The sequence below is a fragment of the Scomber japonicus genome, chromosome 11 (assembly GCF_027409825.1).
Source record: "Scomber japonicus isolate fScoJap1 chromosome 11, fScoJap1.pri, whole genome shotgun sequence".
Lineage (NCBI taxonomy): Eukaryota > Metazoa > Chordata > Actinopteri > Scombriformes > Scombridae > Scomber > Scomber japonicus.
The window spans coordinates 20,966,736-20,982,321 of NC_070588.1; the positions used below are offsets into that span (position 1 = coordinate 20,966,736).

The window sequence follows — 15,586 nt, forward strand, 5'->3', positions numbered from 1 at the left end:
TTGTGGTAAAATGAGCAGTGGCACTACATTAAGGGAGCAAAGACCACACATTTAATGAGTGAAGCTATTATTTTTACCGTTATCCAGTAACTACATTGGTAATGAAATGAGATGTGACCGCAGCAGGTGAATAATAAATTGATCGTATCATACGTTCCCTTCAAAACATGTATAAAAACAGCTCATTGTAAATGAAGAAAACCTTCAGTTTTTCCACATAAGGAAAAGTCGAATCAATAAAAGTCCAGTGCTGGAAAAAAAAGTGAGAAACAAACTCACTGCTGCACTGCTCTGAAGATGGTGACCATTTAGACATGTTTAACCCAATGGACTGTGCATAGAGTTAAAGTTAGTTTCAGTTTGGATTGTCCTCCCACTTACCAGTTTCCAGGATGTCATGGCACAGGTTGTACCAATATAATAGTCCATTGTTAGGTGTAGGTGATTCATTATTACGCCTTTGGCTGCCACCAACAATGAACCTGGGCAACCTGCTTTCCACTGTCACACCACGCAAACATAAATTGAGGTTGGCGACCAATCAAGACACTAATGCCAACTTGTGAACATGACACCAGAGAAAACCATGCAATATATTTGTTCACTCAAACCCTTCTGATATAGATGAGTCTTAAGTACATGTTGTGATTTCAGTGCGGGAGATTATTACAGAGAGGGATACTGTAAATTTGATTCCAGCTAAACAAATTCTCCTATTTTGGTTATGAGAAGGATGCAGCAGGTGTTTTGAGTGTTGGATGTTTCATTCACTCATACAGTAGACTCTTGTATGCATTGGCACCCTTACTGTACTCATTTGTACCACTCCTCTTTTCAGGGTCCTGTTACATCCTGGCGGTCACATGGACATGAAGAAGTAGGATCGTCCGTTGAGGTGAGTACAACTCAAACATCTGCTTTACTTCTGTCTCCCCCTGCATAGTTTTATTCTGAGCTTTCTTCTTTTACAGGTCCTCCAGCTGACCTCTCGGCTAAGTCCTGGCTGCGAGGCTTTGTTAGTGGTGGGCCAGCTGAACAGGTGTGTGTGTGTGTGTGTGTGTGTGTGTGTGTGTGAGTGAGAGCTAATGAAGTCCAGTATGAAGCAGTGGCGGAGGCTGATGCTGTTGGGAATTATGGCGTGGGTTCTCCTCTTCTTCGCCCTCCTTTCTTACTTTCTGGATGCTCGTCCCGACGAGACCCTGACCTCTGCTAGCTCTTTACTCTCCCAGCACCCTGACACCCGTCGGCTGACTTCCATACAGGCCTCTCATCCACAACATAACATTGTGGGGTCCAGACATGAACTGGTGTCCACCTTAACCACATCCTACCCTGGAGATGAACCAGAGCCTTCCACCAGCTTCAATTCCCCTGATTTCAGCCAGGAGGTGAGCCACAGTCCTAACAGTGCACCCTATGCCATGTATGGTAGCCAGGAGGCCAGTCGCCAGGAATACCTGGACCCACAGAGCCTGGCTGCCTGGTCCTCATTTGGCACAGAAAATGTGGATTCACATTCTGACACAGTTTTCCAGAGTCGTGAGCGAATTTCCCAGACAGCAGACTATCCAAACCATGTCAGTGGCCCCCGCAACCATGGAGGGGAGGAAGAGGAAGAGGATGATGAGAGGGAAAACAAAAACAAAGAACGGGGAAACAGAATGAGGACTACACGCAGGAGGGTCAGTAGTGACTCCTCTGATCGGGGGCAATATTATTTCACCAAGCCAGCCTCTGTGTTGCAGCGCTTATGGCGGGGCCGAATGTCGGCCGACATGCTGAACCCTCGACTGCAGCATGCTATGAAGGAATATGTGAGATCAAACAAACACCGTGTCTCTTACAAGGGTCATCGCAAAGCTGCCCAGAGTGCCAAAGAGCTTGTATGTCAGATGAAAGCTCAGGCCCAGCTGAGGACAGTGGATGGGTTGGAGGAGCCCTTCGCCTCACTTGGCTGGGCTCGTCTTGTGCCATCCCTTCCCCTCGACCAACTGTACAGGCGGCAGGACAAGAGCAGTTTCAAGACCTGTGCGGTGGTCACCTCGGCCGGGGCCATGCTGCACTCAGGACTGGGCAAAGAGATTGGTAAGTAGAGAGAACAAAGATTTTATATAAGGGCAACAAGGGTACACATGGCTGTTCTGGTATTTGTAATGCCAATCAGTCATTAAAATCAAAAAGGTTTTTCTAGAAGCATGAATGTTTTAGCAAATTTCATGACCATCTGCCTGTTAGATTATGATTATCTGCTGTGTTAAATTGAGAAGTGGATCCCTGAGTGGTGCAAGAGGAAAGCTTTGAGTGTCCAAAATAGAACAATTTTCCAGGGAGCGTCAGTTTACTTAGAAGCTTTTGCTGCAATCTCTCAGTTAAATTTTGATATTTCTTATTAGGGCTGAAGAATATGCAAACCCCCCATATTTTCAATTATTTTAACTGATATAGTGGTATGAGTCATGATTTTAATGGGAATGGTATTTGATTATGATGTGATTTTTGCTGAGGTCTGTACCAAACAAGCATGTTTAGTTAGTACAGAGATCACCTTATGTCAAATATGATTTACTGGCTGTTGCACCACAATGTGTCACAACATTCCTTTTTATAACGGTGTATGTGTCACAACATTTGTGACATTTCTAATACGTAGCATAAATGGTATCAGGTGTCATGACATACCATTGTGTATGCCATGACACAGACCATTTATAATGACATGTTGTGATGCATTTTACTTATATCAAAAATTGCAGCTCCTTTAATTTAGATATATTGCAAATTCTCTTTATTGTTCAGCCCTATTTCTTATGCACAAGTGGAAATTTTAGCCTGTTTGTGGCACTTAAGAAAAAAGTTAAGTAGTAATCAAAACCACATTCAAAATAAAGTGGCCAACAGAGCAATAATAACATCATACATACTTAAAAAGCAGGGCCTCGATTTGAGACAGACTATTATTAGGGACAGAAACCTTAGCTCTGTTTCCTGTTACTGTAAAATTGACACCGTCTGTTTCAACTTCTAACAGGTCTGGGGATATAATTTTTCTCTTTATGTTTCACTTTCATTGTGAAACAAATCAATGCGGTGTGAAACTTATGCAAAAGGTATTGAGTTGAGGAGCAGCTCAATGTCTAACAAGCACTACAAAGCATTGGTCTATAGAGTGTCACTGCACCTTTAGGACATAATAAGAAGGTATAATAAGATTGCTCACATCCGTGTTGCTGTAGTTAGTCAACAACTCCACCTGAACATAAGTGAATCAGACAGTGATTAACCATACTAATGACTAAGCTATATTCTTGTCATCATCAGTGTTTTATATTCTTGATCTCTTATTCTTTAAATTCAACACCTTTTCTTCTTGTTTCTTCAGTTGGATATTTGAGCTTCACTGTGCAGAGTTCTCTGTGCTGAAAATCAAGTTTAAGGCTTGTACATATGAGCAGTATGTGTCACACCATAACTAGTTTGTAGCCAGTCCTGATTCAATATTCAATTTACATAAGTGTGATATGGAAAACTGAAAATCACAGGTGCACATGCATTGCGAACTGAGTTTTTTGTAAAGTAGGAGACATCTTGTGTCCAGCAGTTGGAATTTTAAAATTATTTGCATATTATTTCTATATTCTGGGATTTTTTAATAAGTTAAAAGGAATAAATGTTAATTTTCGGAATTCTGACGAGATAATTGAACATTTTTTGAGTTTTATATACCTCTTACAACATGTCTGGAGGTGATTTTTCAAAGGTCAACAATATCCATTAACACCCACATAGATTAGCATGTGCGTAGGATTTTGCATGGCATTTACTTATTAAGTTGTCAAGCTGATGGTGAACAGGGTTGAATGTGTGCCTAGTAGGGTATACGTCTTTGCGTTTGAGTGTATGTGCTCTTGGTTGAGAGACTTTGGCAGCTCTTTGGTAAGTGGGGAGAGTGTGAACTCACGGACAGATGGCTCCCTAGAAAAAAAGCAGAACCCCCTCTGGTAACCAATCAGGCGCTTTCACATCACATATAGCCTCCTTGCATTTAATTGTGAATTCAGGTGCTCTGGGCTCACACTAGGGCTTTAGTTTTACCGTATGCATTATATTTCTATAACATGTATATATGCTGACAGGGTGATATAGACCCTGGCTGTCCCAGTTAACAATTTCTTCCAAACACAAGCAGGCTTAACCACTTTCACAAGAAACCTAGATGCATGCAAAGCTACATCCTGCACTTGGCTCGGTGTTCACAGTGAAATAACTTTTGGTTTTGTTGGTGAAGGCACTGCACTAAGTCAACACGAATGCAAACAGCTTTTCTGCAAACTGCAGAAAAAACCACAGACTAAATCTGCAGTAAGTAAATAAAATGAGGGGTAATTACATCTATACCCTTCATATCTGACTGTGTGGTTGCATATCGGGGTGTTTTTGGCATTTCTGGTGTCTTTTTAAATACTGTGGTTGACTTCACTATTTTAAGTAACAAGAGAAGCAATCTCTAGCTTTGAGCACCAGGCCTTGGATTTAAACTCGGCAGGTGTTTTCTAATCTGATGATGTGTCATCATCTTCCATGCTTGTTTTTCTTGTTTCCGTCTAGTAATGTGGCCCATATGCACAGACTGATATGAAAATGCGTACGCCTTGCATCTTTAGAAAACAGAAACAGTTTGAGGGTGAGCACGTACATCTTTATGTCAAACAGCATCAGTGTGGTTAAGTGTGTCATCAGTGTGATATTTAGTTCTCAAATAAAGAGATTGTGCTTGACAGAGTAGGGTGGGGGTGACAGATGAGATAAATGTGATGAAGCTGATTCATTATTGAACAGCCTCACAGTGTTGTAAACGCTGGACTTTGTTACATTAATTCTCCAGCTTAGCCTCAACAGGAAATCAAACTGCTTTCATCCCAATCTATCTACTTCATCTCCCTATGCTGTCCACCCCAGAATGCTGCACTGCATCAAAACCTGTATTTTACATCTGTAAATTGTGAGAAAACACCTACCGATGTGAAAATGAAACTCTCTTTTCTCTGGCCGTTGCAGTTTAGCTGACATTTAGATGACTGTGTTTCCTACAGTATCAGATGCTAGGGCTTTGTAGCTGATGTTCTGGTTTAGCATCAGGGTTAGTTGTGATGTGCAGCTGCCATCATGTGGTTGCCAGGATGAACAGCCTCCTCACTACAGCACAGGGGACAGGGGAAAATAATAGCAATGCATTGCAGCACTGTTCAATTCAGTGCAATAGCCCTGCAACAAATACTCTCTCTCTGGGGTTTATAATGTTAACTGTCAGCTCAATTTTCTTTTTTGAGACTGTAGTTTGTGATTTTAGATTTTTGTCAAATGACTGTGTTTTTGTAACTGCTGTTTGGTTGTTTTTAATTTCTGATGTGGTGCCCCCCTGTGGTTGTATTAAAAACAACACTTGGATGGATACATTTGAAAGCAACACATAACTGGGTTTATGCCATCAGAAAAATTTGAACCCTGCTAAAATCACAATAAAATTATACCTATAGTAGCATTAAACTTAAATCTAATATTAATATCAATATTATTTTTTATTTTCTCCTAATTTAATAATACATGTACATGACAGACAATGCAAAACTAGCCCTGATATCTTGTTACATCAAAAAATAATTATTCTCATAACAATAAGAAGCATTTAATCACTTTCATCAATCTTAGAAGAAACCCAAACTAGTTTAAATTAGGGCTTCAGCTAATGATTATTTTCATAATGGATAATCTTTTGTTAGTCAATTAATCGGTTATTTTAAAAATCAACAGTTTAAATTCCAAAGAGATTAAATTTACAATTACTGTATGAAACAGTGATTGTTTGGTTTTTGCTTAAAAAATAATCTGAGCAAATAACTAACTAAAATTACAGTAACAATATTTATTTTGATGCTAAGTGCTTCACAGAGGATTAAAAAACAGGAAATGTCAAAAATGTCAAAGATGCTACAGAAAAGAATTGTTGCAAACTGTGATAAAAGCTTTATTTATTTATAAGAAGACTTATGTGTCTCAGCACAATACATAAATGCTTTTAATAAAGCTGATTATCCTGTAAATGGTCAATAGCTGACATAACTGGGCCCCATACACTCTTGTTGGACTCTCAGGTGCACACTGAGATTACAGGCTGGTAATTTATTTAGAATAAGGTCTTGTAATGCCATTTTTAAAAATGAGCAGTCAATAAAAAAATCTATTCCTAACAGGGAGCCAGTACAAAGTGGTCAATACAGAGGAAAGATATCCCAGAAATAACTGGAACCAGGATCAAAACCATTATAGAGTTAGATTAGAACACATTGACAGGTGATGGGTGATTTCATTTCTTTCTTTTTTTCTTTTCTTTCTGAGTTGGACAAACTGATGAACAATGACTACATAACCTTTTTCACTTGATCAATAAAACAGAAGTTCTCATGAATTATTACTACCGTTCTGCTGAAGACCTTAACTGCCTCTGTAAGGTGTTATTTGTCAGGGAAGGAAACCTGACATCTACAAATGACCACATAAAGACACCTCAGTTCTATTTTACAAGTTTTAAACCAACTATTTTCCATATTTACGTATATTTGTAAAGAAACACGAGGAATCTATAACAAGTTCCAAAGAGCGCAAATAGGCTGCTTCTCATTGACAGGAGCGTCGATCTGAAACTGTGAAATGTATTTATAATGTGACAAGAGGAACACGTGTTAAAACGAGGGGGGAAATAACTGCATCAACAGAGGGGCAGTGTGGCTTCAGGTTTAATCTCATAGACGTAGATAGATGCACACTTGAGCATTTTATTAATTAAAACTCATATAACAGTGTGAGTGTGAAAAATGGTGTTGTAATATTGTAGTTTAATCAGTGTATATGTCTCAAGCTTCACATACTTAATGATAGAGCTACTGCTGATGTACATAGCACAACTCTTAAACTATTAAACCATTGAACCAGTGGATGTAATTACCCTTCTCTCTTTTTCATACAGACAGTTGAGTAGTTGGGCAATTACATCAATGGCTGATATTAAACACTGGCTTTCTTTAATGTGGTGATGTGTCTGTAATAGGATATACCTGACATATATATACCACCTTTTGTAAAACATAACATTTTTAAATACTTGAAGTGATACATTTTTTGGGTTGTAATTTTTAGAGCTATTGATGACATTATATACATATGCTGAATGGATGATATGCAGACGATATTAGAAACACTTAATTATAAAATATAGTGCAACCTTTGAACACCAGAAATTCCAATTCCTTTCATTAACCTTCCTGGAAAACAAACTTAAAAATCTGAATCTTAAAAAAAATGTTGACTAGACTGGACATACTATTAGTTAAATGGTTAGTGGCTCTACAAAATACAAAAGAAGAAAAACAAAGGGAATATAAAGTGGTTGTCTCTCTGGGGAAACGACACACTGCAAAAATGAAATTAGAAAGATAATTGCAAAATACAATGGGAGGATTGAATATTGATCCTAGCCAGGTTGATGCTAATCTAATAAACTAAACAGGAGGAACTAGTGGAAAGAGAGTGCTACATGTTACAAGTGTATATTTGTATGGTTTGCCTGAAGAGAAAGGAGATGAGATGTTTTAACAGCAGTGAAAAGCTCAAAAGGAGTTGAAAGGTCAGACACGTGAGGTCCAAACAGCTCAGTTTTTTTATTGGCAAAAGTCTGAAATGATGAAAATTGTAGCTCTTATTGAAGGCGTGGGTGTGTTTTTCAATTCAGACTGAATGGAGAGCTGCAGAAGCATTGTTAAAATGAAAGCCTTGAAATGGAGATTAAACTAGAAAACCCTGTAGCTGGTTTTTAATTACTAATCTTCAAAATGATTGAAACTCCTGCTTCTTAACTTGGAGGTCAAGTAATACAATAATCATTAAGTCATAAGTCTGTTGTGAACAGATAATAGGTTTTTATTTTATTTCTTTAACTTTTGATTAGGCACATGTGTATTTTGGGACTATTTTTTGACAGTTTCAAACCTCTAGAGCTCCTCTGAGAAGGAAGATCAACGATTCTCTGATCAAACAGCTCACCACTCTGCAGGCTGTGAAGGGGTCACATCTATTTTAAGGGGTCACATTCAGACAAGATAGAAAATCACTGGCTGTGGAGAAACAAATTATCCATGAAAGTTATTTTTCATGAACACAACTGATGTGTGAGCAGGTTTCCCCTCATGAAACACTCAAAGCATTCCTATTAGCATTTATGAGTATGCTCAAGTGTGCCCCATTTTATGTTTAATTACATTCTGTGAAAGTAGTACTTGCTCATTAGCATGAATAAATAAAGCACACGTGTTAGAGGCAGCACACTTACATAATAATAAAAAAGCACAATCAAGGATCTTTTATTAATGCTAATAGGAGCACCATGTGTCGCTCTTCACTTCAGGTTCAATGGGCCAAATGCTTGAATTGAAAACAACAGTTTATGTGCTAACTTGTGGCGGTAACATGTGAATCATTAAAACCACCCTGGAACAAGAAAACTAGAAATAATTGTGACAGTAAAGTAATACATAAACATGAAACACAATATTCATGATAGGTAAAAATGTGAGTCCCCTCTTCACTAAAATGAGCTTCAGACTTTTTTTGCCTTTTATCAACAACATGCATTTCTTCTGGATGTAGACACAGAACGAGCTCTGCTTTTATGAAACCCTGGATGGATGGATGGATGGATGGATGGATGGATGGATGAATGAATGAATGAATGAATGAATGGATGGATGGATGGATGTATGGATGTATGGATGTAAATGTATTGAGTTACTCTTCACCGCTGCACTATGATGTGTTTGCAGTAGGTAGGTGTTGTTCTGAATGCCAATCAGTGTGGTAACAGTGCACGGGTGGCAGTAATAAAAGAGTATCAGATCAAAAGCTGGAGGATCATCCATTCTGGTGTCAGATCAGCACAGGAGGATCAGTTGAACTGAAGGATCGATCAACAGACAGGCGGACATTGCAACTTTGTAATTATTACTCCAACCATCCATCAAGCTTAGAGTTTCATGTTGGTGTGTGAACTATGAAGGATGTCGTATGAACAAAACAAGCAAACGATGTGGACGTGCAGAGTTGGAAACTAAAATATTTTGCAAGTGAGGATGTTTTATGTTTGCAATGGCTCATCAGTTACCCGACCTTACCACTAGAGAGCACTTTGGTTATTTTTGTGAGCCTGCCAGATATCATTGTTATCCATCAGTGTGATCATCATTTACAACGCTCCTGAATATGCAGCTCACTGTGTTATAGTGACATCCTGCCACAAAAACATTGATGTTGCCAGGCCATTGATCTCACTATGTGCAGAACATGGTGTGTGTGTGTGTGTGTGTGTGTGTTGTGAGAGATATTTAAATAGTGGTTATCAGCAGGTTGTATTTCTTGTATGTGTTATGTATTTCACATTAAACAGCTGCTGTATATCATCAAAATGCTGCAGAGCTCCTTGCTGTGTAAAATAATACAGTTGACTGTGTGTAAGTTATTCAGCCTTTATTTAACAGTTAGTTTATGATGTTCTACTTGTGTCTGAGCCAGTGGTAAGACAAATTATAGCTGTATAGATTTTTATGTCTCTTTAATGTCTTTAGCTGATAAACCTTTAGAGGACAGCGTTGTTTATTCTTTAATTCAGTGTGATAGCAATGCCACTTTGTTATACTGTATGTGCTGTCATTATGACATATATTTCTGAGATATACTGTTCCTAGACTAGTTGAACTCTTGTTTCCATCGGAAGGTTGAAGAAATATGATGCATTTTAACTCTGATTTTATTATTTGATTACGTTGTTTCAAAACCTGACAATGCACTCTTTGTGTTTACTGAGTGATCAAACAATTCAGCTGTAAGTCATACATATGCTAATAAATGTACAGACCTCATAGTCAGCCTTTTATATGATTCACGTTGTTCTTTACTGTTTGACATTGCCTCCTAAAATTGATAAGACTATATGCAGTAATTCTTTAGGACAGTGGTGACAGCAGGGAGACCTTGACAAGCTCTGGCAAAAAAGTAGTTTGTTTGAAAACTCAATAGTGTTTGTCACTTGAACCAGTTATATGTTGCCTGATTTGAGTCATATACAGTATGTGTAGAAAGGTACAAAAGCCTCAGGGGAGGACTTGCCTAATTTCATACTGAAGACATCCTAGAGACTAGACTGTGACATTTTCTAGTATACAGTAAGGACTTAATAATGTGTATTTGCCTTTCAGATTCTCATGATGCAGTTTTGAGGTTCAATTCTGCACCTACAGAGGGGTACGACAGAGACGTGGGGAACAAAACCACTCTCCGCATCATCAACTCACAGGTGAGTCTGGCCTTGTATGACGCATATTAATAAATCATTAATCGTTACATAACTGAGAGAGCTGCATCACATTCACTCAAACACATGTAAGTTATGTGGAGCTGCATAATAATTCATGAATTATGACTTCAGTCCATATTATCATACACATGACTCAGTTGTGCTCAAATGTTTTTATCGTGTAGTTAGTGTTGTTTTATTGATGGTTTGGTTGTTAGTGTTGCTTTCCTTTCTGTTTGTTTTATTCACTCAAAAAACATTTGTGAATAGACACGATTACTCTCGATATCAATTATAAACCTACTGTGAAGATACAGTATTGTGCAAAAGTTGTATACGCTAAAAGTAAAGTTAGAAAGTGTGTAACTAGATGAAATCATTATTTGCTGTGAGCATGCTTTGCCTTTAAAACAGCAGCAGACTTAATCAAATCTGAACATTTGAGTCTTCATGAAGGCAGGATTTATGGCAGCATGTATTCTGCATTGGTTTTATTATATCAAGGTGTACCTAATGAATTGGTAAGTACGTATAGATTTGACGTTATAGTTTGACATTTGTAGAGATATGCTCATTTGCTGTCTTTGCAGGGAGTGTGATGAGAAGATTGATAACCCTTTGATGGATCATTAAAATAAACTCTCTGGTCAGTCTCAGCTGTCTTAGATGAAAGTACAAACACACACTGAATGCAGTTAGAGAATGCTGTACACAAGATGCTCTATTCATAGATGCTTAGAGATCACAACAAGGTCATTTATTCATTTCTTCCTGCTTGCATCAGGACTCTAAACACAGATGAAATGTGCCATTGGCCAATGATTTCTGTGCTATGGATAAATGTGGTTTATGTTTACTGATTTTGATTTTCCTGTTTTTTATGCTGCAGGTTTATGTTTTAATTTCACGTACGATGTGTTCTGGTTTTATGTCATGTGTTCTCTTCCCCATCGGGACAAATGAAGTGTATCTTATATATCTTCTAAACTGACGCAAACAGCTCCTTTAGTTATCTCCAACTGGAGCCAGTCACTGCAACACACGCTAAAAAGAGATGAGCCCCTGCAAGGCCACATCTTATCTTTATGTCTGGTCTTCCTGGCCCAGACTGAGTGTGACAGGGGTCACAAGACTGTTAAAGTCATACAAATTACAATGATTCAGCATTTCAGTATACATTCTCAGTAGGCTTCCACCACAACATATTATCTGTCAGTTTAATATAAGGTAAAGCCAGAAGCTGGTTAGTTTAGCTTTGCATAAAGACTGTAAATGGGAAGAAACAGCTGGCCCGGCTCTGTCCAGAGATAATATAATCCACATACCTGCACCTCTAAAGCTCTCTAACGTCTCATATCTTGTTTTACTGGCGGATATGTGCTCGACTGTTTCTTGGACGCGATCAGTGGAGTCTCCACTCACGTTGACGACATGACTCCAGGAAGTCTGATGACAGTGTGAACTATTGAACTATTGCCTTTAGAGCTGCACTGATAAGTAGATTAACACAGTAGTTTGTCAATAGGAACTTCATTGTTTTCTTTAAAGCAAAAATGCAAAACATTTGCTGGTTCAGGATTTTGTGCTTATCTGTTCTATATAAATGTAAATTAACTGAAGTTTTGGACGGTTGGTCAGACAAAATATGAAAGACTTTTTGAATACATTACTTTTGACTTTGGGGAATTGTAACATACATTTTATTGACTAAAAGATTAACAAGGGTTGCTGATAAAGCCGGTAGTCAGCAATGAAAATAATTGTTAATTGCAGCCCTAAGTAAGGAGATTCTGGCTTCCAGCTTGTTGTATTTGGTAAAATAATTACTAATTCAATTTACATACAATTAATTTGCTTTGTGCTATATATCTCCCTCTATAGATTCTGGTCAATCCCAGGTATCGATTCAACACAAATTCTATCTACAGGAATGTGACCCTAGTGGCCTGGGACCCTCCACCTTACTCTCTCAATTTACATAAGGTATGAGCCTTTTATTTTTAAAAATGTATTGATTTATTTAGTCTTTTGTGCCCATACAGACCAAACAGCCGGTTTATTAGGCTGTCTGCAATCCACCACTGCTTTCAACTCAGCTTCAAACCTCTCACTTCTCATTAATGGTTGTACATTTTTATTTATTAAATATATTTTTAGCAGTTTTCAGGTTGTGGAAATGTACTTAAACATAGTTGAGCTATTTATTTTGATCTAATTCATGTTTATTTTATATGTTAAACGATAGTATGAGCAATAGGGCTGGGCAATATATTGATATTATATTGATATCGTGATATGTGACATAAAGATATCGTCTTAGATTGTGGATATCATAATATCGTGATATGTCACCAGAGTTGTCTTTTCCTAGTTTTAAATGCTGCATTACAGTAAAATATATGACTTTCAGAACTTAGCAGAATGTTCTAGCTGTTCTGTTTTGTACCTTTTACCCACTGATGATTATATATCAAAATATTAGTAATATTGATGTCGAGGTATTCGGTCTAAAATATCGTGCTATTTGATTTTGTCCATATCGCCCATCCCTAGTGAGCAATATGTTAAACAATAGTGATCTCAGTGTTGACCAAAATAATGATCGAGCAGCTCTACTAAATGTGGTCTACAACACAGACAAGCAGACAGTTTTCACAAATTCATAACAGGGGTAGTATTAAATGTCATCATTAATAGACAGACTCCAAAACAGTTTATTGTCTAAAACAACAATTCCTGAGCAGCTGCACATAGGTCAATTCCTGCAAAAATCTGTCAGGAGACATGTTCACTCATCTGCATGAGAACTTCTGTTAAAATGCTGATCAGGTAGCATGAAGAGCATTTCTGTATTTCTGTTTTGTTCCATGAAAATCATATAATATTTATCTTTTAAAGTTACAAACAAAAACAATATGTGAAAAATGTAAATAAAACATTACCCTCCCGCAGTACTAAAGCAGCACAACACACCATAGAAACAGCAGGCAGAAACATTTCACCTGCCTCACAACATTTCATCTTTCTTTGAAGAGAACTTCTCAGAGCCATTAGAGTACAGCTAACAGAGAAGTTCACAATCTCTGGTCATACCAGCAGTCTGTGTCTTTATGACTTTCTACATGAATCCTAAAGCCATGTTCTCTGTCACAGCTGCTGACAGGAAATGGCCTCAAGTTGGTTTACCTTTCATTTCCATCAGCAACATGATAATTACATCCTTTATCCTGTAATCCATTGTACTGCATGTGTATATACTGTACTATACAAAATGCTTGGGGCACTAAAGGTAAAGTGAGAAGGCTTTAAAAAACATTTCACCTGCCTCAATTGGCTAGTTTACAAAACCTGATATAAACATAAAAATGCTTTTACACACATTTCCACCTTCCTAAGGTTTTGTAAAAGATCCTCCTCAGACAATGAATGAATGAATAGTTTTATTTTTGTTTCTCACCATTTACATGACCCATCCCATATGGAAATGATTTAGTCAAATTGGTAAAAAACAAAACAAATGTTCTGGCATGTAAACCCAGCAGCACCAAACAAAGACACGGCAACACAAGCACCAACAATCATTTACACATTTAAATAATCACAATGCATCCATTTATCCAATTTAACATTGCATATCTGAGCTAGTTTAGGAAAGAAAGAAAGAAAGAATGAATGAATAAATAAATAAACAGCCTGTAATATAAAGTGTGAGCATTTATGCATTTTATCTCTAAGTTATATGTTTCTCCTAATCCATGCTTTAGAATTATATCCAGAAATGGAATATTAATATTCAATATCAGATCTGTGCTCAATTCTAATCCAATCCAAATTGATAACTTATATTTGTGAAAAGTCATTATATAAAGGAAGGATAGTAGTATATGAAATTAATTTCATTTTTCACCTTTTTGTATCTTCCATTTTCAATATTCATTAGTAATAAAACTCATCTTACCTGTGCACTGACGGATGTCTTACTTTTAGGCAAATTATTATCAACATATATTTCAAATTTATAATCTTTCTTAAATATCCCCTCCAGACTTTTTTGTTGCCATATTCAAAGAGTCTGGAATTGTCATTGCAAAAGTTTAACTGCTTGACCCCCCCATGTCTGATTCCTCACAGAAAAGTCAATTTCCAGTGTGCACTGGAGGCTTCACGTTTCCACATCACACACTTGTGTTATTTGCATACTGGACCACATTTAGCTCCCAGGCTAGTAGTAATGTCACAAATTATCGTTGCATGTGCATGCACTAAACTAAGATTCAAGGTGAGCACAGTGAAACTTTCAGCCATCAGCAGATGAATGTGAAAACATTCTTTCACTGTCAAACTCTGCACATACATCATTCTGCTCAGTGAAACTCAAACATGTAGGTGAAGTAAAATAAGCATAGTACAAGTTGAGTTGAGTGACAACTAGACTGAATCTGTACAAAGTCTCGACAAAACACATTGCAATATTTGAATTCCCTGTGGTCTGAACCCCCCCCCCCCCCCCCACCCCACTCTCTCTTTCTTCACCAGTGGTATGCCAGTCCAGACTTCAACCTGTTCAGCCCGTACGTTGAGTACCGCAAGCGCAATCCTGGCCAGCCCTTCTACATCCTTCACCCCAGCTACTTGTGGAAACTCTGGGATGTGATTCAAGGCAACACTCAGGAGAACATCCAGCCCAATCCTCCATCATCTGGCTTCATAGGTGAGTACATACACGTACATGCATACAAACACCTGGTATGCATGCAGTGTACATCTCCAGGATTCTCTTGCAGTTGCCTCTGTACCCTTATCTTCCCATTTCCTTGCGTCCTCCTGGAGGTGATATATGCGAGCATGCACACACGCGCGTGCACACACACACACACGCACACACAGGCACTTGGTCATGATGGAATTTTTATCTTCAGTATGCACAGTGCACACTCTAACAGAGAACATCTGTGCAGGGGGTGGAATGTGACTGCTGTAACCACATCTTGGAAGCTTACCACCATGTCATTACACATCTCACGTTGGCCTCCTCCACCATCATTTTCAGACGTTTCAAAATGATGTCAGCTGTATAACATAAAACATCCAATTATGTCCCATGCCTTCGTTTATCTCTAATGACGCTTTTCCGCTACACAGTTCTAGCACTTCTCGACTCGACTCGGCTCTGATTGGTCAGAGATTCTT

At 38.0% G+C, this 15,586-nt stretch overlaps 1 protein-coding gene across 1 annotated transcript; it reads left to right on the plus strand.

Moving 5' to 3' along the window:
- Positions 1-1,085: 1,085 nt before the first annotated feature.
- Positions 1,086-15,544, plus strand: st6gal2a (ST6 beta-galactosamide alpha-2,6-sialyltranferase 2a). Its single transcript, XM_053328268.1, has 6 exons — positions 1,086-1,483; positions 1,679-2,085; positions 10,299-10,396; positions 12,278-12,379; positions 14,933-15,121; positions 15,539-15,544. The coding sequence occupies exons 1-6, from the start codon at positions 1,086-1,088 to the stop codon at positions 15,542-15,544; spliced, it is 1,200 nt and encodes a 399-aa protein (XP_053184243.1).
- Positions 15,545-15,586: the final 42 nt, after the last annotated feature.